Raw genomic sequence first — 26402 nt, 5'->3', positions numbered from 1 at the left:
ACCGTTTCTGAACATCAGACAGTGATCATGCCTCAGAAAGAGTACTCGTCCATTCACATGAATACGATTAAAATGTGAAAATAAGAAGCAGATTAAAGAAAAGGCAGATCGTGCGGATGAGGTGGCACAGAGTGAAGGTGAGAGAACGCGAAGCAACGCACGGGCAGATGAGCGAAAGACTCTAACCGAGGTTGAAAAGCTGGGCAGCGGAGGACAGCTGTGACCTACTTTTGCGCTCGAACAGCGAGCGCCAACAGGATTGTGGGAGAGAACGGCATTCTGGGACAGGGTTTGTGTGCTAGTACCTGTGGTCCCATGAGCACAAACCAGCCAATGGCATTGAGCCCAGCAGACCAAGGTTAACACTCTCTCTCTTTCTACACACACACACACACACAACTACTCTAAGGGCTTATTATAATTATATTATTACCATACGGCCTGAGCCGCGGGGCGTAAATCCTATTAGACGAAGATAAGATGGTGCGGTGTGAGATCTTTGTAAGAGCATTAAAGTGAGCAGAGGTAAGGGTGCCCCTCCCCCACGTTTCACGTTTTTTGGTCTTGCCCAAGTCAGTGACACCGGCCCTGGACAGAGCGCCATGGAACCCGACGGCAACCTTCCCCAAAAACGCCGGCCCCATCCGTTCTTTTCGTATACCATCGGGGGTGCAAATAACGGAAGTGAAGTGTGAGGCTCAATGTAACGCTGGTAAAGTAAACCGCACTGAAACAGGGGAGAGGGCAGAATCACACGTGTCTTCCTTTCCAAATGCTGTAAATGCATTGTTTTATTATTATTATCATTACACATGCAAGCGTTACATAATGTATGGAGAATCATACAACCCACCACGTCATATGTACAGTAATAGTTACGGTACATGTACATTACCACATAAAAAAGGACCAAAACATGAACACGTTCACATGGTCCTGAAACAGTGCCCCCAGCTTCCCTAAAATACACGTATGAGAGATCAGTACACACCCACATACACACAGAATCACAAATCTGTGGGTCCCATATTCACAAACAAAAAGGGAAATAATTTCACTCGCATGTGCATTTGTATATAGCACAGGCCACAATGAAGATTTTGCAGACTTGTAAATTCGGATCATGGGAATTATGGCATATGCCCGCACCTGTGGCGGAAGATATCCAAAATCGGGGGGGGGGGGGGGGGGGGGGGGGGGGGGGGGGCGAGGGTAATGCAATAACTAGGACAGGAAAGTAAATATCGCGACTGTCGCTAAAAGATTGACACCTGGATACAGAGGGCAGGAACGACACGGGCCTCCACAAACTTTGTTGTGCGGATGTTCAAACCGCCTCAGCCGTCGGAAATAAAGTATTTACATCATAAATCATCAATTTCATATTCACTAGTACTGCAACTTTTTGCTCTGTTAGCGCAGTTACACGATGCTACTTAACAATTACATTGACTAATCTCGTAGCCTATGGTCTTGGGCCTTGAATAGCAATCAAAAGCATATAGCAGCATAGCACAGAACACTCTAGACAACATTAGGCCGTTTTGCGAATACCAAAATTAAAGACGGATCACAAACTATTTTCCTGTGAATTCTGTTTGCAAGTACAGGTCAATAAAATTTAAGTGAAATGGCTTTATATTTTGCCTGACCAACCATAATCTTGTTTTCCAGTTGAACAGCCATGACGAGGGCCAAAAAGAAAATTGTTTAAAATTATAACGTAATTTTTACAGAAGAACAAGTTTACTGTGATCAAGTCCAAATTGGAAACGTAATGTTCAACTGCTCAGTGTCCAGTGTCCATTCACTCCCAACAGAAAGGATAGTCAAGTTACCAGTCACCACATTGGACATCTATGGGTAGTTTTGAAATCCCTGGCTAATATATCTAATTAGTATACCGACACAACAGAGAACTTAAAAACAATCAGTAATGCATAATTAGAACAAATAGAATACGCATCATTTAAACAGATATCAGAACAAGAGTTTTATTCGCTTTTAACTCTTGGAATTAACTTTTGGGTCACTTGGGTCAGTGTAACTATATCACTTGTCTTGGTAATGGCCGAATATTTATTGTCTCACCTTAAATTATACACGAAAAAAAATAAAATAAAATACACACAAACACATACGCACAAACGCGCTGACCGTTGAGAGCTCTAATAGTGACAGGTAGTAGGATATAGGCTACAATCTTTTGCCAATATTCATAATTGACTGCAAACGTGTAACAAAGGTACTTCAGTTATACATTATGCATATTAAATCGATATTAACAAAATACCACCCATCCAATATTAAATAAAAGTAATGAGATAACGCGTTCTTACTTTTGCGGTTTTTGTCATACATGTCGTACTTCGGCCGCTGGATCCTGTTCTCTCCAATTCACATTGAAAGAAACATACTCCTTTTTGTGTTACTTCGGGTAAATTATTCGCATATAAAATACATTGTTATAAAAGTTAACATCTCTACAGTATAAAAAGAACATTTCAGTTCCGCCAACTCCTGATGCATTTGGGTGGAGCGCTTCACATGACACTTCCCAATATCAAATACAGTTAAAAAGAAATATATTTGCTATTCGAGACACTGGAACCGTTACTATGTTTTTAAAGGCAACGAGCTGGACAGTTTGGTTGGAAAGAAATAGACAAAAAATGTTTGTTAACGTAATGTTTGAATCTCCCGTCCTCCCTGGGTTCCCGATACCTATCCGCATTTAAACCATCAATTCGGGATTACAGACAAATCGAGTCCTTTAAAGGGGATGGTAGCCTAGAAACTTATTAAAGGGAAGGGACGGGCAAGCACTGTGCCAAATGAAACGTCGACATAAAATGCTGGACATCTGTAAAGTGCACGCATACTGTAATATTATTTATTTGTGAGCTTTTTATTTACTTTTTAATTAGAGTATTCGTTTTATTTACACATACATATTTTAATACTGCAAATATACACATATATTTATCTTACACTAAATAGTGCAATGGCAATTGGAAAATTTGTCAGGATGACTGTTCTTCTCGGCGTCAAGGTGATAGGGGACAGAACGAAAGCGCGAAAAAAAACCTCTTTGGAACTATTTAAAATGCCATGTCTTCACAGGGAGTACACAAATACGCAGTCCTTCAACGACGCTCTGTGTATTCCTCCCTCTACTGGTGAAACCACGACCCCTGTCGGTACATCGCGTAGTGCAGAAAGAGAGAAATAAGATACAGGAAATCATTAACATTTTTCCCGCACATGTTAATGTCTATCTTAGACATGGAGCAACGCACACCATGTCAAACTTTTACACATTTTGCACACACATCTGCCTTTTATACATTATATAAATGTATCCAAATAAGACCATATATTGGAATTAATTAATAACCATATACCATTGACCAAATAAAACACATGGAATGATTTAGATTGTGTAGCTGCTGCTTAGAATTAGTCATAAACAATTTTGTGAAATATGCTGAAAGAAGATAAACTTATTTTCCCCACACTGCAGCATTCCTCGTTGTTCTGAAATCATCACTCTCTTTTGAAATGCCATTCTTTTCCTCGCTTTGTGATCACCAAGAAAAGCATCTTTGTGTTGAACTGTCCCTGACATGCTAATGACAGACTGTGTGTGAAGGCCCTGTAATCCCTTCACAGATCACAGAAGATTGATATTGTTCTTCTCCTGTTTTCTCTCAGGGAGGGGGTGGTTAGTGATGTAGAGGAGAGGAGTGAGAGATAGATAGACATAGATCACGTGTGAAAAAGGAGTAGGAGAGTAAGCAAAAGTGAAAGAGTGATAGGATGTGAAGAAGGGATAGGGAGAGAGAAAGATTATCTTTGACATCTGGAATGAAGGACTCATAACCCATATCTTTAAAAGCTGGAGGTAGATTTGACCCCACAATCACTGACGCATTTGCATGCAGTAATCTGGGGAAGATTTTCCTATGGCATTGTAAACAAGGCTTCTGCACTTCTTGACAAACACAATCGGATTGGCTTTGTGTAAAATGACTACTATAGACCATATTTATCCCCAGTAAACTCAACAACAACAAAAAAAAAAACTAACAACAAAATAAATGGAATATTTATATTCAATCTGGCAACACAAGCTATAAAATAAAACTTATTGGAAGCTGTGTGAAGGATAAAATGAATCGTGAATTTAAATAGGAAAAAAATAGGCTATTAAAAGACTTTCTTCAGTTTGTAGAGGTGGACATTGTGGCAGCTTGGGGCTTCAAAGTTTACACTTCTGATTGGTTACGATTCTGGATCAATCAGCAGACACAATAAAGAACAAATAACATGGTGTACTCACTGCGCGTGATACAGAACACACAACGTGAATAACACAGCTACATTTACCGAGTAAACAGCCAACGCAGCAGAATTTGAATTTGCTGGAGCATCACTGCCAGACAGGACCCCTGGCAGATGGCGGTGAATATAAATAAGATTATAATAATGCTCATTCCAAAAAGTTCTCAGAAAATCAGAAACTTTAATTTGGCCGTGGGATTAAAGAGAAAGGAAGCAGGGCCGCCTTGTTCTCAAACAAGACCCTTCTAAATCAAAATACCAATTATGATTTGGTTCAAAGTATTCTAATTATTTAACTGATCCATTTCAGTAATACCTGTGTATTCATGGGACATAAATATGGCAACAATGTCTTCAATGGATATCAATGAAGTTGCCAGGGAGATGGGGGTCTCATGTACAAATTCACAGTTCACCTTTGCGACCAGAGTTCTAGAACCTCAGCTCCGAGACCAGGATTGTGAAACCGTGCTTCTGATTGGACAGACCCCGATCAAGCTCAGCCAATACAAAGTTCCGAAGGGAAGAATGGGGCATAGAGCTGCAGACATAAGCAACAGAGCACAGACATAACTTACCTGCCTTAACAGAGCTATCCTCCGTGTTCTAGTCACAGTCATGTTCGTCACAGCACCCTTGGTGTAACAGACGTGACCACGGCATGCTCAGACTGGACCAGTCCTTAGCGCCTAGGCCATAGACGGGGATGTTACAGCATTGGAGCTGACATACAATGCCATCTATTGGTGTTTTGTGGTACACAGCTAATGTTTTCAGCAAATGCAGAGGCAGTATAATGAAATAGAATCAGATGGAAAACATTATTGCCCTTAAATGAGGTTTTTCCACTTAAGGATTCACAGCAACACATTACGAATGCACACATTCCGTAGCGTTAAAAATGTCAAATCAAAATTCATTATAAAAGAAAAACAGCATTCAAGCAGGCAGCCATACTTACAGTTAGCTGTAAAGAGACAGTAAACATTTTGGAATAAATGAGGGTACGGTTATTTATATTCATTTTAATATCATTTCATGCTTGCTAGAGATATAAATTACTAGCAACTACATTGTAGAACAGAGTATTCAGAAAGGAAGGTGCGTGATGTGAGGTTTTGTAAAGAAACACGCTTAGTACAGTACATTACCACCGTTAAACATACTGCTGTTGTCCAATTCTGTTTCTATCATATTTTTCAACAAAAGTTAAGTTATCAACTGAAGACAGTGCAGGGAATGCTAAAGAGGACAACTAATTATTTATGAAGCCGTATTATTATTATTATTATTATTACAATAATAATAATAATAATAATAGTAATAACAGTAATAATAATAATAATAATAATAATAGTAATAATAATAATAATTAGTAAATATAAAAAATATTGTCAAAATAAGTGTAAGGCACTGTTACATAGAGCACAGCAGTTCATCAGAATGGCTCTCTGCTTTTATTTAATCTTTTCCCTCAATCCATCCCTCCACCGTCACCTTTCCAGCTCCCTCCCCCCACCCCCCTCCCCTCCCCTCCCCTCCCCCAGCTCTGCTAGTGAGATGGGGTGGGGGTGGGGGGGATTATTGTTTGCCACACTGAGATTAAATCACTACCGGGTGGGTCTAATCTCTCCATGTTTCAGATTCATGCAGCGACATTACGCTCCCTAAAAGGGCCCAGGACTTCGAGACAGAACAGCCACACAGAGCAAGACCAGAACTCATCTCGATTTATCCAGGGGAACAGCGATCGAAACCCGATTCCCTGACAGAGGGAGCATGGGCACGAGGCTATTAAATACTGCAATTAATTACACTTCACTCTATCGATGAATTAATCCACTGAAGCCATTTGATAAAATCACTGTCAAAATAAAAGTCAACTTTCAAAAGATCAATCCGTTTAAAGCTAAACAATCCATCCATCCATTTTAAAAGCACTTACAAGTCCCAGGGGGAGGTGCTGGAGCCTAGCCCAGCATGCAGTAGACGGAAGGCAGGAATACACCACGGACAGGGCACCAATCCATCGCAGGGCGCACACACATTCCTACTTCACTCACACATTAACGGCCCACAGATGATTTAGACCAGCCTAACCTGCATGTGTTTGGGTCGTGGGAGGGAGCCTGTGCAGACACGGGGACGGCACGCGTAGTCCGAAAGGAGACGCAGCGGACTCGAACTCAGAACCTTCCTGCTACGAGGCACCAACGCGACCTGCGGCACCATCGCCACGCCCATGTGCTGAACCTGGAAAGTGAAACACGACTTCCTACACCACGAGAAAAGTGTGAAATCACGTACACAAAATGAAGCATAACCTACTAAAAGCAAAAAAAAAGCTCAATTATTTATAGAAAATTAAATGCAACTTACAAATACACATATTCTGAGCGCAAGTGCATTGTCAGTCGTTCTTCCCGTGAGCAAAGTTTTTGAAACTGTTCAGATATAATTATTTGTCTCTTTGATTTATGCCAAGGGGATAATACGAAGCGTATGAGTGCATAAATTGTTTTTTTTTTTTTTCTCATTTACATTTTGCACATTTATTAGTTGGTTTCACACTTGAGCCTCTCTGGTTTAATGTCTAGGGATCAAACAAGTTCACTCGGCTTCACACATTCATCTGATCATTTTGGGGCGACATAGCTCAGGAGGTAAGACCGATTGTCTGGCAGTCGAAGGGTTGCCGGTTCAAACCCCGCCCTGGGCGTGTCGAAGAGTCCTTGAGCAAGACACCTAATCCCTAACTGCTCTGGCGAATGAGAGGCATCAATTGTAAAGCGCTTTGGATAAAAGCGCTATATAAATGCAGTCCATTTACCATTTGATTGGACATGTGCTATTCCGGTGCGTCCAATCAGGGCAGTGTTCAGTTAATGGGAAGTGAAACAATGAAAGTCAGACAGACAGCGAGGCAAAAGGGGATAGTTATTCTTGGGAGTATTTTTTATTGTGTCACTGGCTTGTCTTGGCTGAGCACATTATTTAAATGATTTGTTAGATTGCTGACTGGATTATCCATCCAGTTAGCTAGATGGCTGGATCATCTATCTAGCTTGTTTATCGGGCTATCTAGCAAGCTAGCCAATAGAAGTATCTAGCTACGTAGCTAGCTGACCAGGTTAGCTCCCAAACGGGATCAAGTTAGCAATCTGTTATACAGTACGTGGATCACCATTCAGTGTAGTATAATGGGTAAGGAACTGTTCTTGTAACCACAAGGTCACAGGTTTGATTCCCAGGACACTGCCTTTGCACCCTGAGCGACTTAAACTGCACTGCTTCAGTATCTATCCAGCTGTATAAATGGATACAATGTAAACGCTATGTAAAAAGTTGTGTAAGTCATTCTGGGTAAGAGCGTCTGCAAAATGCCTGTAATGTAATGCAAATGTCTCCGTTTTTTTTTTTTTTCAAAGAAACATGGAACATGGATGAAATGTCAAACACGCACACTAGGGAAAGCATGATTTTGAGTGAAGTGTAGAATGATTCGCCAGAAAGGCTGCACACATGGATGAAATCGCAACGTCAACATGGATTTAACAACAAATCACACAGGGGATAACTAACAGGCTAACAATTAAAAACAAGCAAACATCAATTAAGGTCTGAGATGAGACCAGAGGGGGAAGTGGTGGCTGGATGTCATTCCAGATTTAACAGATGTGTTCTTAAGTGCAAAACTTCCACTGGAAGAAATGGGTGAAGTTAAATTTTTATTTTTTTTATCATTGTATATTTTTTTAAATACCATCAGCTGGAAGGCTTAGAAAAAAAGCTTTTTATAAAATCTAAATGAAAAAACCTTTCAAAACAACTGAGAGCATACCTGTAGTCACACATGAATAAACAGACGGGACAATTAAATGTGGATGCTTTATTTTCTCTCAAAGGAAAATACAGCACAACAGATATGAAAGCCTTTTTGCCGATACACCTTGCTACCTTACAGAAGAGAATGACCTGTAATGCATTAAAACCTTAATCGACTCAAAAATAAGTCATATTTCCATCAAGTAGCTCATAAAATGTCTTGGGATCAAAACACTCGCTCAGTATTTTTGATCCCAAGGAAATGTACAGAATCGGCATGACAACCTTACCATAAAACTCAGTTCCAGGTTTCGAGAGGAAGCGCAGATTCAAGCAGGGCAACTGCAAATTACTGGCTCAAGATCATAGCACTTCAATGGCACTAGGTGAATTTCAAACACAGTCAAAAAAATATTTACTAATCTTAAAAGGCAAAACAATATTTGTCTGTTGGAATTAACTGCCGATGCAGATGAGTCTTGAATCTTTTCACATGGATGTTCTGTCAGTCAATGTTAAATAACTATCCATGATCAAATGTAATTACTTTAGAACCTTGAATTTTTCTTTTAACTGTGTACACCACATTTGCCATTTATTTCATTTATCTAATATATCTCTGCCTCAGATGAATCTATTATTGGTATGACTTGCTGAATTTCTTATTTGAAATGTATTAAATTCTGTGAAGGCTATGTACAAGCTCTCAAATTTCTAACTGTTTGTAACAAAATCAAACATCCCCTGCCTGTACAATATTTGTCTACGGCCCTAAATAATGGCACTAAATTTAATACATTGCTGTCAATCATCACCTGTGTTTAATTAGTAGTTATTACTTAATCGTTGCAAATGGTTGGGGTGGTGACTTGACAAAAAGCCAATTGACCTGAACCAGAACACAAGTTATTGCTCACGTCAGAAATTTCTCGCCTGAAATCCCTTTCTATCCAGTTTAGAGTATATTTGTCCGGCATGCAGACAGAAGAGCTAGAAGTCTATGAATCTTTTAGTATTCAACACATGTGTACAGCTTTGCATTTACTGAAGCAATTCAGGAACCCAACTTAAGGGTGAAAGAAAAAAAAAGAAGCATAGTCAAAAATGCTAGTCAGCTTAAAATGGGACACAAATTATTATTCAACCTTAAATAAAGATGCCTAAGATTTGGCTACCAAGCGCTCATCTGGGCAAAGTGGACACCATTAACTGGCTCATTTAGACAGGATTTTTGACAGGGATCCATAGGTTCGCGTAAGCAGTGCTTCCAGTCATGGCCAGGAGGGAGGGGGTGGGGGTGGGTACTGCGATTATGGATGGTCCAAAAGTGGACTGACCAAATTGCCAGAGGGGCAGTTCCACCATGGCTTTTGTAATGAAATGTAAAGCACCAGGATACAGTAAATACACTACAGTGCACTCTATAATGTTTGGGACAAAGACACAGGCTTTTTTCTTTTTTTGATTTGCCTCTGTATTCAACTATTTTAGTGGGGGGCTATGTAGAAAAAGTGCTGTGTAATTTTGATATGTTGAAACCAAAAGGTATGAAAATACCCTTTAATAAAAGCTGAGAATCTGCACTTTCGACATGTACATTCATTACAAATCTAGAATTGTGGAGTACAGAGCCAAATCAAGAAAGATGTTTTCATCCCAAACATTTTGGAGGGCACTGCATATCTACAACAAGATTGTCATGTTCAGTCTCAGGAACCATTGCTATCATCAGCAGGTGTTCTAAAACTCATTCAGAAATTCACACTGAACAGAAGTCCTCCTGAAAATGTTCTACACCCATTTTAATCACTCATGAATTTTGTCATTCTGAAAATGATATAAACTCATCTAAACAGCCCATGACTCTTGTCCTCCTGAAAATTTTCAAAACCCATCTAAACAGCAGCTCATGAATTTTTGATTGGAGCCACACTTACTGTAAGCTGTTGTGAACTCTGAATTCGTGTTTTATTTAAAGTTTTTTTCAGTTTTATCTTGATGCCAGGTACATTCGTTTATTATACTTGACCCAATCCTATATTTAATGTGTGCAATAGAAATATTACTAATGTGATTCGTTTTTACTCATGTAAATGTGTTACCAGTGATAAGTATTTTGTAAGAAACCATGCTCTTGATCTAATTTACCCACAGGATTCATCCGAGTTCTTGAGGCAGTGGTAGAAATAAGGGGTTCCCCAAACAATATCTCGTTTAAGCCCCCCCAAAAAATAGAAACAACCCTGGGAGGACAAGACCATTTAAGTGTTTCAATCTCAGCAAAAGTACAATGAAATGAGTGTGCACTAGAGGGTGCTGTTTTCAATTACATCTAAATACACGGAGCGTTCACTTTCTGATGGTTTTTCAACATTATATTAGTTAATTTGATTGGTCCAAACAATTTTATGTGAAACAAAGTACATTTTAGAGACTTTTTTGATAACCAGCTAGGCAATCAGTCGCTCAAGGTCTAAAGCAAGAACAGACACTTTAAGTAAGTCAAAAGCTGCTTGGCTCCAGAGGCTGTACATGCACATATGTATATGTATATCAATTAATTTTATTTTTTGTTTTGTTTATTCAGTTAATTTGTTCTGCACCGATTCAAATGCGATAATGCACGCATAGGAACTTGCATACCGAATGCAAAAAGCAAGCGCCTAAAATCCAAAAAGCGTCTTTGAAATAAAGCTTGATGTGTTTCTCAAGCTACCGACACAGACGACATTTTTGGTTGTCTCTAGGCAGTATTCTTTGTCCAAAACGCGCTGGATTATCTTCTGAGCACTTGACGTGTTCTTGTAATATTTTATAGTTAGTAGATTGTGTGAAAACGAACTTTTGTGACCACCAGTCATCACAGATGTCACCAGACCCACCAAAACTTAAAAATTAAGGATTGGCACTTTAAACATTGTTTAAATATAACATTCCAGGCATAACGAAAATCGCCATTAGCGTCATAGATATTTGGCTAATGACTCTGGCGTAGGCTATGCTATGTAGGCTAGCTAGGCCTACGCGCTTAGCAATACTTTGTTTCTCAAGTTAATAGGGTTATAATAAACTCACTCCAACAGAAAGCAGAAAGGACCAGACCCACGGGTTCTGCCTGTTTGGTTTTCTTGTTAATATCAGTTTTATACACAGCTAAACATAAGATGTACCGCTTTGTTCAGAAGCAGTCTGCTTCTTCCAAAATTTCAGATTGTTTGACCCTTTCTTAACCATTGATTTGAATACATTAATTCCTCAGTATATGGAACTGTATTTCTTCCATGTGTTTTGATTGGGCCAGTGGATTTTTGTGATTTAGCTATAAGCATTTTTGTAAAAAGCCACACATATTGAAGGTTCATTGGCTGTCTGTCGCCATAGGTTTTGGCATGGCAACTTTTCGTGAGTAATTATTTTAATGGCATAGCCTACTGGGCAGGATTTTTTTTTTTTTTAAGTCTTGCTGTGGTCATGTGTTTACAATCAAAGAAGACTCCCCCTCCACCTCCCTGCCCACTTAGGCCTACCTTGGAGTATCAGACTGAGTCACAGACACGTGAATTCATTAGAAATTACCGGTAAATTTCGCCCATCAATTACTGAGCAGACATTACACTGATCAATACACGTCGTAGATGATTTGAAAACCTGACGTTCCGACGTCTGGCAACCCAAGCCTGATAGCGAGGTCCAACAGAAAACAAGCCAACTCCGTGTCATTTTTTCTCCCCTGGGCAAACTTCAGCTGACACCACCGAGGAAAGGAAATTCTAAGCTTAAATCTAGTGTGAGCGAGCTCTGTCGTCTTGTCTCTTTGCTTCACTGTATCTGGGCCATTGCAGCGGCTAGCAAGCAGCAAACACTCCGCTCGCTGAAATATGATACCAGACCACCCCTCACCACACAGAAAAGAGCGCTACTCCTAGAAATGTCCCGAACACATTTTAGAATAACAAATACAGGCAAAAGCGCATAAAGACAGAAATTGCCAGTGCATCATAGATATGTTTTAGCATTGTTAATTAATAATATTTTCAATGTAAAAATCCTGTATAATGTGCCTTTAAAGAAGAGTGTCCAGTGAAAATTGTATATCCATGCCATCAAAGAATCTCTGTTTTACAACGTGTTTATCAAAAATCCAAAATGGTGGAAAAATCCAACATGGAGCACTTTATCTGTACTTGACACAAAATTGTTCATTGTGATTAGATGTACTTAAGTACCAGATTTCGTGACTCATTTTGTGACTATATGTAATACGGATCAGGAGTTCTGTGCTTTCAATGTCCATTTTCAGGTGCCTGTTATAGCGCCACCATGTGGACAGCTGACACCACATTTATATGGTTTGCATTTATTAATGGTTATTGTTTTGTGTTTCTATTACTTGTTCATCATTTGTATTTGCTTTATGTCTTTTTGACAAAATGGTTTATTTGAATGTGATAGGACAAAGATGAAAAATCATTGAGAATGTCAGTTCAAAACAATAAATATCAATAATCTACTGCATGAAAACCATGTTTCATTGATTCAATTTTCACAGATAGACAATTTACGTCACCCATTTCTTCATTACAGTGGTTTTTTTAATATAACATCTTTATCGCAAAAAAATGTATCCCACTTTCTTTGTCAAATGTGATCTAGCAGAGACAAATGGCAGCCATTATCCAAGGATATTGTTCATATTGTTTGGAATTGAGATAAAGATAATATATATTGCATATTTTTGTATTGTTTCACCATCATATTTCTTTAAAATCCTAACAATGTCCTGGGTATGTATGACAATAAGCAGAACACAAGGGTTAAACTGGCAAAATAAAAATAAAACCAGAGCAATTACAACAGGGCTCCAGCTGCATCTCTACTTTGATCCCAAAATATAAAAAACATCTTTTAAAAATCGTAGCACTGTCTTACCTCACTTCCCTCTGGTCTTCTAACAGGATAATAACTAGCCTCTGGGCATTACAGGATGAAAGAATTATGAACTCATCAAGACTAATTAAATGAGCAAACCTACTGAGGACCAATTAAAACCATAATGATCGTGTTGACAATGGTGATGCTGATGAAGGTGATGACACAAGATGGGGGTTTCATTAGGTTTGACCGTCGCCATATAAGGTATCCCAGCGCACGGTGCCGTGAGTTAACACATGACACGGGGAACGCTGAGACTGTGTAACTCATCACCACAGGCTTTTAGCACACACTCTTATCCTGAGTGACTTACCCAACTCTTACACTGCATTTACACTGCATCCACTCATATAGCTGGGGATATACTGAAGTGATGCAGGTGTATTGCTTCTGAATCTAATGATTTTATTCATCTATCTATTTTTAATTACCATTTACTTATACAGGGTAGGTTGATTGAGTGAGCATGCTCATTTGCAACAACACCCAGTGAATGCCCCCCCCACCCCTCCCTTATCTTCCCCCAAGAGATCTAACCTGCATGTCTTTGGATTGTGGAAGGAAACTGGAGTACCCAGGGGAAACCCATGCAGGAGCAGGGAGAACATGCAAAGTCCACACAGAAAAGGCCTTGACTGGGATTTGAACCCAAGACCTTCCTGCTGTGAGGTGACGATGCCACCCACTGTTTAAATCGGCACTGCTAACCAAATGCTACTGTGAATGCATATGTTTGAGTTACTGTTTTTTGTGTGCCTTTGCGTGTGTGGTTGCAGTGTGTGTGTCTGTGTGTGTATGTGTGTGTATGTGTTTGTGTGGTTGCAGTGTGTGTGTGTGTGTGTGTGGTGTTGCAGTGTGTGTGTGCACGAACAGTGATAGAATTCCACTATTTTAGCATTCCGCACATGAATTGCAGAGGGATAGAGAGAGAGAGGACAAACAGGACACTCCTTTTCTCTGCTGCAAAAATAAAGAAAGAGGAATCATGTGGGAGGGACTGAATCACAGGAACACAAATACCCAGCTGACACTGCTCACCCCAGCACATACACACACACACACACACAGACATGGGCACGCGCACGCACACACACACACACACACACACACACAGACATGGGCATGCACACACACACACACACACACAGACATGGGCACACACACACACACACAGACATGGGCACGCACACACACACACACACACACACACACACACACACACACAGACATGGGGACACACACACACACATCACTCATTCCAACACAAATGCACATGCGTACGCACACAGTCATACATGCACACATATACGTGCACATGTACACATGCCTACACACAGACAGTCATACATGCACATATATTCCTGCACATGCACACATGCATACACACACAGTCATACATGCACACATGTGTACATGCACACATGCGTACACACACAGCCATACATGCACACATATACGTGCACATGCACACATGCGTACACACACAGTCACACATGAACACATATACGTGCACATGCACACACACAGTAATACATGCACACATATACGTGCACATGCACACATGCGTACACACACAGTCCTACATGCACACATATACGTGCACATGCACACACACAGTCATACATGCACACATATTTGTGCACATGCACACATGCGTACACACACAGTCCTGCATGCACACACAGCCTCACAGCTGTGTCCTGTACCACAGCAGGCTGCATCACTTATTTTACAGCACACCGCTCATAAAAGAAAACTGATGGGATAATCAAGCTGGGCAGTGCAGACAGCCTGCAGCTTCAGCAGGGCAGTGCAGATAGCCTGCAGCTTCAGCAGGGCAGTGCAGACAGCCTGCAGCTTCAGCTTCAGCAGGGCAGAGCAGACAGCCTGCAGCTTCAGCAGGGCAGTGCAGACAGCCTGCAGCTTCAGCGTCAGCAGGGCAGAGTAGACAGCCTGCAGCTTCAGCAGGGCAGTGCAGACAGCCTGCAGCTTCAGCTTCAGCTTCAGCAGGGCAGTGCAGACAGCCTGCAGCTTCAGCAGGGCAGTGCAGACAGCCTGCAGCTTCAGCTTAAGCAGGGCAGTGCAGACAGTCTGCAGCTTCAGCTTCAGCAGGGCAATGCAGACAATCTGCAGCTTCAGCAGGGCTGTGCAGACAGCCTTTAGCTTCAGCAGGGCAGTGCAGACAGCCTGCAGCTTCAGCTTCAGCAGGGCAATGCAGACAGCCTTTAGCTTCAGCAGGGCAGTGCAGACAGCCTTTAGCTTCAGCAGGGCAGTGCAGACAGTCTGCACCTTCAGCAGGGCAGTGCAGGCAGTCTGCAGCTTCAGCTTCAGCAGAGCAGTGCAGACAGTCTGCAGCTTCAGCTTCAGCAGGGCAGTGCAGACGGCCTGCAGCTTCAGCAGGGCAGTGCAGACCGTCTGCAGCTTCAGCTTCAGCAGGGCAGTGCAGTATAGACCACTCACCACATCTGTGTTCTGCTATCAGTATTGTAATTACGGACAAGGGTAATTAGCCACCGTGCTGAGAGGGCATTCTCTCCTGTTTGCAGCCTAGCTGCTGAGTGAGTGTGGGGGTGAGGGAGGGACAGCACACAGTCCTAACAGCCCAATCACGTGTGTATCAGCAGCATTCATACCAATATTAGCATTGTGCAGTGCGGTGTGCAAACAGTGTGTAGGGCTTTTGTCGGCGTTGTGCAGAGCAGAGCATAGCGCTGGCATTAGCACTGCAGGGTACAGCTGCATTGCAGGATTCCCTTTTCAATGTTAAACAAAAAGCCTGCAATTAGTAGAAGAATTACGCGCTGATTCCTGCTTCTCCCACACGAGCCGCATGAATCATGGGACACAGCCTTGGAGGACTGGGAGCAGCCTGACAGCAGTCTACTGCCCGCCCACCTGCGACATTCTGTGTGTGTGAGGGGGGGCAGACACGAAGAGGGGGCGGGGATGGGGGGAAGGGGCCTCACTTAAAGAGAGAGGGTGAATTTTCTATTTGTGTATTTTCTGAGAAGAAATTTAAAACGCACCACAAAAAGGCTCCACAATGCATAAAATAATATATATATATATATGTGTGTGTGTGTGTGTCTGTGTATATGCTGTATATACTGTTTTTTCAGTGTGTGTGTATGTACGCTACATTTATAAAAGTATGTGGACACCCCATCTAATTTGTGGTTTTGGCTGTTTCAGCCACACCCACTGCTAACAGGTGCATAACATCAAGCATACAGTCATGCAATCTCCATAGGCAAACATTGGCAGTAGAACGGGTCGTATTTAAGAACTGAGTGACTTTCAACGTGGCACTGTCGTAGGATGTCACCTTTCCAACAAGTCAGTTTGCCAAATTTCTGCCCTGCTAGATCTGCCCAGGTCACCTGTAAGTGCTGTTATTGTGAAGTGGAAACGTCAAGGAGCAACAACAGCTCAGCCACAAAGTGGTGGGCCACACAAGCTCACAGGACGGGACCGCCGAGTGCTGAAGCATTTAGCGTGTAAAAATCATCTGTCCTCGGTTACAACACTCAACAGAGTTTCAAACTACCTCTGGAAACAACGTCAGCACAAGAACTGTTCGTCAAGAGCTTCATAAAATGGGTTTTCATAGCGAAGCAGTTGTATGCTAACCTAAGATCACCATGCACAATGCCAAGCGTCGGCTGGATTGGTGTAAAGCACACTTCCATTGGACTCTGGGGCAGGGGGATCGCATTCTCCGGATCGATGAATCACGCTTCACTATCTGGCAGGCTAACTGACGAATCCGGGTTGGCGAATGCCAGGAGAACGCTACCTGCCCAAATGCATACTGCCAACTGTAAAGTTTATTGGAGAAGGTTATTCGTGGTTTGGGCTAGGCCCCTTAGTTCAAGTGAAAGAAAATCTTAATGCTACCGCATACAATCACATTCTAGAGAATTGTGTGCTTGCAACTTTGTGGCAATGGGAAGGTTTTTTCCTGTTTCAGCATGACAGTGCCCCCGTGCACAAAGCAAGGTCCATAAAGAAATGGTTTGGTGTGGAAGAACTTAACTGGCCTGTACAGAGCTCTGACCTCAACCGTATCAAACACCTTTGGGATGAACTGGAATGCCGACAGCGAGCCAGGCCTTATCACCCAACATCAGTGCCCAACCTCACTAATGCTCTTGTGCCAATGTAAATGAATCCCCGCAGCCATTTTCCAAAATCTAGTGGAAAGCCTTCCCAGAAGAGTGGAGGCTGTTGCAGCAGATATGTATATTTCAGTATATTTCAACAACTTCTTTCTCATCTCTTCTGGAATTCCCTCGCTTGTAGAAACTTTGTGGTGACTACTTCACTCTGATGGTATAGTTCAATATGAGTGAGGTTTAGATTCAACAGGGCTGGCTGCAATCAAGCCTGGCTGTGTTCAATCAGCTGAATCTAATTATCAATTAAATTAAATTAATTAATTGATTGAGTAACTGAGGGGGGGTAATTATTTTTTCACATGGGTGATATGCGTGTTTGATAAGTTCTTTCATTAAATTAATTAAATAATAATTTTTTAAATGTGTTTTGTGGTTACTCAGTTTCCCTCTGTCTAATATTGGATTTGTCTAAAGATCTGAAACCATCAAATATGCAATAATAGAGGAAATCAGGATGGGGCAAATGCTTTTCACAGCACTGTATACACACGCACACACACACACACAACATATACACATCTCTTTCACAAACCGAGCACTGCCACACAACCACAGATACACATCGTTTTAAACTCAACAGATCACAGATACCCTTTCACTGTAGTCAGGGGAACAGGTTTCTTTCTAGTTGTGCTGAGTTTCTCCTGCAGTGGTTTCTTTTGCTGGACACCACATGATAGTTGTCTTCTGCCTCTGATGTAATCCTACTTCTTCCTGGTCTTCTCCTGATAACATTACTGCTCATCATTACTGCCCATCGATTGGACCCTTCTGAGTTGTGTACTGAACACCGCTTCTGGAAATCTTAAGCTTCTTTGCAATGTGTTTGCTGAATAACCTTGCCACACTATGTTTCTTGGCCCCGCACATCTAAGCCTAACTGCTTCTTTTTTGTCATATTTCTTGCAACTTTAGTGCCTATTTTACTTACACTACCGGCCAATGTATTAGGCTACTAATGGTTTTGAAAAAACCTAAGATAGATTAACATTTCAGTCAATTTAACAAGCCCTCAACCTCCCTCCCACCCACACCTCCCCGATAATTGTTTAGACGTTCACCAATTTGTTTAATTGTAATTAAAGCCAGAGGAAAGAAATCTGTGGCTACAATTATTTTTAAGTTAATTAATCTTTTTTGTGTTTTTGTAGGTATAAATTGAAAAAGATTTTTACTCTGGTTTGTTATTCAATAAATGTGCATAAATTCATCGAATTCTTCTCTTCCTATAGTTTTTCAAATAAACCACAGATGGCCTAATACTTTTGGCCTGTACTGTGTCCCTCTTTTAGTTTCAAAAAATGAATGAGCAACAGAGCACAACACTGATTTGTTAAAATATGTTTATTTTTCAGCCTTTTTAAATTTGGAGAATTGTTTCACTGTTGCTGTAGATTACATGACCATATCATGTTGCACATTTAATGTAACTGTTATTGTGTAATTTGCTGTTAATAAGCCATGCCAATAAATCATACCGGCACGAAAAAGAGAGAAAACGTGTGTTTCTGCGTGCGTGTCTGTGTGGGTGTGAGCGTGTGTACGTACGTGTACGTGTGTGGATGCATGTGTGTGAGATAGAGAGACAGAGAGGCGTTAATGCACGTTTGTAAGTTTGGGGGGTATCAGAGACTGCGGCCATTCTGGCTCAGTTCAATGACCCTCTCTAAGGAAATCTCTTCGGTGTTAGATCCAAAATGGCCGACACATGGGCTAAATTGCGTAATAGTGTCACACTGAAGTTCCCTCTAGTATTTAACGTCACAGCATTGGATGAGAAAATAAAAGACATATCTGCCCTGACTCACAGGACTAAGCTGAACCTGCACCAGCGCTCCCCCTCTCTACAGTTGTACGGACGGTGACGCTGAACCAGCCTCGCGGAGGCGCATTCAGTACTCTGCGGCGCAGTATGGCGGAGGGGGAGGCAGGTGCGGCACTCGGAGACCGGCGGGGTGGGAAGTGGACCTCAGGAATCAGCCTTGTGATCGGGAATCCAAAATCCGAACCGAATCCAGGACCGGCTTGACTTCAGTTGATTTTCTCTTGTGCTTCGCTGAATCATTTTGAAGACGGGGACTGTATTAGGTGAAGATGCTAATAATAAATGCTATTTAATATATAAATATTGAATTAATGTGAATTAATTCAGGACGATCGTTAGATTCTTGTATGCAGCAAAATCCGGCATATGTTTTTGCGGTTGTAGCTGGTCAGCCAGCTACATTTGGTTAAGAGTTTAAACTATAAAATATGTTTGCCATTTGCTTCTAATGCGAATTGCAGGGTTGATTAGGTTGTGATTTTTGGTTTCAGTAATTTTCATTGTTTATCTTAGCATTCATTAATTAACTAGTTTATTTATTTATTTATTTATTTATTTGGTATGGATTGCTTGAATGCGTGTATTTCAGAGCGCTCCTGCCTGCGTTTCCCGGGCACGCGGAACAGTGCGACAGAGCCGCATTGACAACGAGAAGCGAAAAAAAGAGAAGATTCCTGCGCCAGGGAAAGGAAGATTTTTGGAACATTTTAAATTACACGTTGTTCTTGACGGCTACACACGTCTTGAAGACATATGAGTAATTGTCGTTTGGATTTCCGCGTCTTTTTTCTGATCTGCAGCGAGAGCAGCCGAGGGAGCTACAGAAAATACGAACTGAACCCATATGCGCCAATAATAATAATCATTTAAAAAATGCCATTCATTTTAAAACGATTTTGTCATCTGTGGGAGGCACATTGACCGTTAACGTGGAGAAAGTAATCTCAAAATAGCAGGTGGGACTTAAGAAGACGAGAGAAAGAGAGACTGAGAGCAATTAGCTGTCCATCTCTCCGTGGTTTTCTGGCTTTTGTCGCGCGTGAGACTGAAAGAGTGGGAGAGAGGAGAGGACGGTGGCGAAGAGAAGGAGACAGCCTGTGTTTGCACGTCTCTGAATAAACAGGCATAAGTGAGAAGAGCAGAGAGGAGGAGGAAGAAGGGAAGGACTGTCGAGGCATTGCAGGAGCGGAGGGTAAAATACAGCTTCATTATAAGGGGTGCAGGTGTGAGGATGGCTCCGCTTACCAACGTGTGGCAGGCTTGAGAGACAGATGGGGTAGGGCATCGGATCTGTGGAAATGGGGTGTTCTGTTACGATGGGCAAGCGTAGCGGAGTGTGGATGTTCTGTGGTTTTCTGCACGAGAAGGGTGGCGCTAGTCCGCTAATCTTGTGCTAGCGTTGCGCTGGAGTCTGGAGGCACCTTCTGCCCTCCTCCTCCTCTCGCTGCGGGACAGACGTCAGGCAGCGTGGGTTCCCCCGCCACCTGGGAGGAACGGCAGCGCGCGCCTGACATTTCCGTCTCACTTGATTCATGAGTGTGTTCTCCCTGCAAATTTTCACAAGATCAGCCGAAAGTGTTGCGGTACTGAGAATGGAGGGTGTGTGGTTTAGCGGAACAAGGTATTTGGGAACACCGGAGGAGAACATGAAGAGGTAGATACTTCCTGTGTCCCGTTCCCTCCTTCCTCTTAGGAATCTCTGGATGTATTTCTCCCCACCCTCCGGAGACACACACACACACTCACGCATGCACACACTCACGCACACACGCAGATACACACAAACACAGATACCCTCATAACGTGTCCCCCCCCCCCCCCCCCCCCCCCCCCCAGCATATATCTCCTTCTGATAAAATCTAAGCTCCTCCCTCTCATCAAAGCTTAGCTACTCCCTCCAATCTCACGTTTCAGCCCCACTGGTTGTTGGTGTGGATCTAAGAGCAGGACCCCCACTGCTCCCCAACACCCCTCCGGAACTGTGCGACTGTCTCTGCTGATTCGACGGTGACTCTGGGAAGAGTGTTTTGAGGAAGCAGACCTACCAGTGGCTGTACAGAGCTCTCAGATAGAGTGCGAAAAGAAACTGAGTCTTTAAGCTCAATCCAGCCCTACCTCTCCTTCCCTCTCCCCCCCACTCAGTACTGGTGGGGGGGGGGGAGCTCCACAGTCACCCTGGGTCGCCCAGCCGCAGCGAGCGGGTAGAGGGGGGTCCTGACCATGGAGGCAGGCCAGGGCAGCCCAGAGAGCCCTAACCGGGCGGTGGAGTATCTACTGGAGCTCAACAACATCATCGAGAGCCAGCAGAAGCTGCTGGAGACGCAGAGGCGGCGCATCGAGGAGCTGGAGGTGCAGCTGGACCGGCTGAGCCAGGAGAACAAAGACCTGCGACTGGACCGGAACCCGCACGGGGCCGAGTCCGGCGGCGGCGCCCATCAGAACCAGAGCCAGACCCCTTCCGCGCCCGGCCACGCGCCCCTGTCCAACACCGGCTCCTCGCCCCTGCCGCCGCCCCCCGTGCCCGTACGTGAGGTGCGGGCCCACGGCCGGCTCACCCGCGGCCTGTCCTGTGGCTCCGCCCCCGAGAGGGTGGACCGGGCCTCGGGCGACCGGGAGAAGGAGAAGCCGGACCGGAGCGACGGAAAGAGCACCCAGCCCGCCGCGCCGTCGCAGAGACAGTGAGTCAAACGCTAGCGCTACACTCTCCATCACAGCACAGATAACACTACCCATTATACTGTACACCCAATGCAGATAACACTACCCATTATACTGTAGACCCAATGCAGATAACACTACCCATTATACTGTAGACCTAGCGCAGATAACACTAACCATTATACTGTAGACCCAGTGCAGATAACACTACCCATTATACTGTACACCCAATGCAGATAACACTACCCATTATACTGTAGACCCAGTGCAGATAACACTACCCATTATACTGTAGACCCAGTGCAGATAACACTACCCATTATACTGTAGACCCAGTGCAGATAACACTACCCATTATACTGTAGACCTAGCGCAGATAACACTAACCATTATACTGTAGACCCAGTGCAGATAACACTACCCATTATACTGTACACCCAACACAGATAACACTACCCATTATACTGTAGACCCAGTGCAGATAACACTACCCATTATACTGTAGACCCAATGCAGATAACACTACCCATTATACTGTAGACCCAGTGCAGATAACACTACCCATTATACTGTACACCCAACACAGATAACACTACCCATTATACTGTAGACCCAGTGCAGATAACACTACCCATTATACTGTAGACCCAATGCAGATAACACTACCCATTATACTGTATACCCAGTGCAGATAACACTACCCATTATACTGTAGACCCAGTGCAGATAACACTACCCATTATACTGTATACCCAGTGCAGATAACACTACCCATTATACTGTAGACCCAGTGCAGATAACACTACCCATTATACTGTACACAGGGGCGGCCCACACCTGCTCCTGGTGATCTACCATCATGTATGGTTTCACTCCAACCCTAACAAAGCTCAGCTCATTCTAGAGCTAGCCATCTCGTTGAGCTGCTAATTGGTATAATCAGGCGTGCCAAATTAGGGTTAAAATGAAACCCTGTAGGATGGCAGATCTCCAGGAACAGGGCTGGGTAGTCCTGCTGTATACAGTACTGGGAATTATGTAATCCTGCTCCTGGTGTGGCACAGATTATGTGGTTTTGGTTCAATCTGCGCTTGATTGCGCAGTTTCATTGATTATTTAGCGTCTGGGCCCCTATAGTGAAACACCGAGTGCCTCCATCACATTATCATGCATGTTCCTTAAAGCCTGGTCATTAATTCTGTTATGTAGTTAGAAGTTAGGATGATGCAGAAACCAATCACAAGTGTCGCCTACCCCAGGAGTTCAGTATATTCTAATGTACAGCATAGCGTACCATAGAATGGCAGATTATCTGCATAGCGTAGATAACATACAGTGTGCTGTACGTATTACTGTGCTGTATTGCTCTGAATAAGGCTGCGCTGTATTTGTCTGTGGTTCTGTAGCTAAGCAATGAAAACATGGGAAATGACTGATGGGAAATTGACAGAAAATATCTTGGGGAGGAGGGGGGGTAATGTTGAATACTGCACTTTTTATTTTTACATTATAAAAGAATCTCTTTGCACTGAGATCAGAGGCAGCAGCTCAATTTATTGTCCTTTGAATGATTTCTGCAAAGCTCTGAGGACTGCAGTGAGTCTGCTTTCAGCATGAAAAGCAGATTTTGGAAAGGATTAAGTGCGTGTGAGTTAGGTTTTGGATAGTATGCAGCGAGCTGTACAGTGGCAAGTGTGTGTTGAGCCTGTGTGTGAGCGTCCAGACGCATTTGGGAGATAAAACATTGAGTACTGCCAAAGTCACTCAATAACAGACCTCTCATTTTGTGACTGGAAACGTTAAGTGTCACTCCTCCACTCTTTATTTCCCTTGCCTCTGTTCATAAAATAGTTTGGAAATATTGAAAAACATCAGTTATTAAATGTGAAGATGCTATTACACCATTGTGTAGAATGGACTGCAGTGTTCCTACCAACACTATTCAACATTTGTATCAATGGAGGAATCTGGAGGCCGTGGTTTTATTTACTTGATTCTGAATTCAAAATGCATCAGAAATGTGAAATTCTAAAATCTAAAATGGTTTTACCATTGTGCATTCAATAAAGGCTGCTTAAGAATGTCTACAGCCTTTTTTAATGTCACTGTGTTGGAACAATACTGTCATACTTAGGTCCTGGCAGTTAACTTCAAAAAATAGTTTATAAAAAAGCTTTGTCTGTATTTTGGTAAAAATGTAATGGCAGAAACATGCTGAAGTAAGAACATTTCAAGCTGAAATGAATGAAAAAGACATGTCAGTGTTTAACACCAAGTGCGTGTAGTTTGCAATGAATTATATATTTTTCCCAAGATTATTATTTCCTGAGGCAAAAATATAGCATTTACTGCAAACTATATGCACCTAGGGTTAAACAATTAACATGTTTGAAAACATTCTTGTTTCTCCATCTTTCTGCCATTAAATTTATACCATTAATATAGATGTCGGATAACATATTCAAAACCTGAATATGATTTAAATCGGAAAAGCACCGCGATGCCAAGGTCCGGGCCTAAAGAAGAGTGTCCTCTATGACCCGGTCCTTTTAAATCATCCTCAGGACCAGATAACAGCGACACGACAAGAGCGATTCGAATCCACCAAATTACAGCGGATTAGAGACAAACTCTCCAGCGCTCACTGAGCACAGCGAACATAGCTGGACCATAGCGGCACTCTGTCACGTTCACTGCTCCACAGAGACTGCGGTCACACAACAGTTGTCAATAGATTGAGACAGGGCTGCAATACCTGACACACACACACACACCATAAAGACCTTGCAGAAGCTTTATTCGCCATAACAGCAAACTGTGCTCCCAGTTTCTCCCAGCACTGGCAGACTCATGCAATAAACTCCTGAAAGAGGAGAGGAGTTCTACAGGTGACACTGCACAGAGCTAATTATTAATATAATATAATATAATTATTGTTCACGTTGATCTATTTATTTCTTATAAGATTAATAATCATTATTTGTTGTCATTATTTCTATGAACCCTGTCTCTAAGCCAGCCATCTTTCATTTCCCTCAAATTGTTAGTAATTCCTAAGCAACTTGTATTATGGCAGTAAATAATACCAATAAAGTCATTTTAACAGCTTTTTTGGGGAGAGAGAGAGAGCGAGAGAGAGGAAGAGGTGCTCCACTGTAAGTAGGAGTAATTAGTGTGACCTCAGTGTAATTAAACTTGTCCTTATATGAGGTACTATAATTACTGCAGAACATACAGTCCAGAATTGACAGTTACTACAGTATCCAAGTTACCTAAGAGGTAGTGGGTAGACCAGAACTTTATTCAGGGGCATTTTTTGGTTACTTGCAGGCAGTCTATGTGTGTGTGTTGTGTCCATGCCAAATTTTGTGATTCATATGAACGGCTGGCCACACCCAACTGTGTTTAGCTGTGACTCAGTCTGTCCTTCATCGAGAACGTCTCTGTGTACGCGTCTCCTGTATGTCACTGTATGCGAGTGCATTCGTTTGTGTGTGCGAAAGTGGTTGGTCGAGAATGTACTGAATTCTCTCTCTCCCTCTCTCTCTCTTTCTCCCTCTCTCCTCCTCTCTCTCTCTCTCTCTCTCTCTCAGGTCAGACGGGGACTCGTCCATTAAAGACAGGTCTGTAAGCCTTTTGTATTATTTCTTACCTCCCCCTAGCCCTGTCCACCCAATTGTCCAAAAATCTACGAGTGAAATGGTAAAAACATGTTAGGAAATCCACCATTCATATTCTGATGGCGGAAAGCCACTACATCCCACAGTGGGTCTGGATCTCCATTAAATGGTGATTTGTAACCACACAGTGAACTCAGCTGTTGGCCACATCTGTTTTAAAACACACGTTTCTCCTCATTGTTTATGGAAAGACCTAATCGCAACCCTAAACCTAACCCTAAAACAGAAATAAAATAAAATAAAATAAAATAATAATAGGTGTGGCTTACGGGTGAGTTCACGGTTATTTTTTTTGTTTCCTAACGCGTTTTTACCATGTTAATGGTGGATTTCCTAACGCGTTTTTACCATGTTAATGGTGGATTTCCCAACGCGTTTTTACCATGTTAATGGTGGATTTCCCAACGCGTTTTTACCATGTTAATGGTGGATTTCCCAACGCGTTTTTACCATGTTAATGGTGGATTTCCTAACGCGTTTTTACCATGTTAATGGTGGATTTCCCAACGCGTTTTACCATGTTAATGGTGGATTTCCCAACGCATTTTACCATGTTAATGGTGGATTTCCCGACGCGTTTTTACCGTGTTAATGGTGGATTTTTGGACAGTTGGGCTCCCCCTGTGTGTGGCTCTGAGGACAGAGGGGAGGGGAGACTGTGTGGGAGAGCCGGGGGCTCACCCTCCCTAAACTGCGCTTGTGCTGAACCGCGGGAGACGGCCCTGACAAAGGCGCTCATTGGAGGAGCCGTGTGCTAAAGCACTCCCGATTGGACAGCACCTCCGCGTTGCCAGCTCTCTCATTTAACGTGTGACTCAGTCATGTCTACTTTCTGTGTGGAATTGATACACTGAATGCAGTTTGCTTGGTTTTGACTATTTGCAGATGCTTGATTTTACTGTGTGAAAGGAAATGTTGGGGCATCAGTGAGACAAACTGCTCTGGGAAGATTATGCTCTG

The 26402-nt window shown here is 42.6% G+C and overlaps 2 protein-coding genes across 2 annotated transcripts in view; one reads left to right on the top strand and one right to left on the bottom strand.

The window, feature by feature from the left end:
- cacna1fb (calcium channel, voltage-dependent, L type, alpha 1F subunit) overlaps positions 1-2734 on the bottom strand; it is a 46179-nt gene extending 43445 nt beyond the window's left edge. The window contains exon 1 of the mRNA XM_035380559.1: positions 2340-2734. Within this exon, the coding sequence (XP_035236450.1) occupies positions 2340-2361 (22 nt within the window). The 5' untranslated portion in view covers positions 2362-2734. The remainder of the gene's footprint in view (positions 1-2339) is intronic.
- Positions 2735-18869: 16135 nt separating this feature from the next.
- The window catches only part of LOC118208041 (IQ motif and SEC7 domain-containing protein 1-like), a 62270-nt gene continuing 54737 nt past the window's right edge, over positions 18870-26402 (top strand). The window contains exons 1-3 of the mRNA XM_035382303.1: positions 18870-19367; positions 19694-21782; positions 25356-25385. Of these exons, the coding sequence (XP_035238194.1) occupies positions 21325-21782; positions 25356-25385 (488 nt within the window). The 5' untranslated portion in view covers positions 18870-19367; positions 19694-21324. The remainder of the gene's footprint in view (positions 19368-19693; positions 21783-25355; positions 25386-26402) is intronic.

The sequence above is a fragment of the Anguilla anguilla genome, chromosome 11 (genome assembly GCF_013347855.1).
Source record: "Anguilla anguilla isolate fAngAng1 chromosome 11, fAngAng1.pri, whole genome shotgun sequence".
Lineage (NCBI taxonomy): Eukaryota > Metazoa > Chordata > Actinopteri > Anguilliformes > Anguillidae > Anguilla > Anguilla anguilla.
The sequence above is the reverse complement of the archived record's forward strand: the minus strand, read 5'-3'. Positions and strand labels throughout refer to the sequence as shown.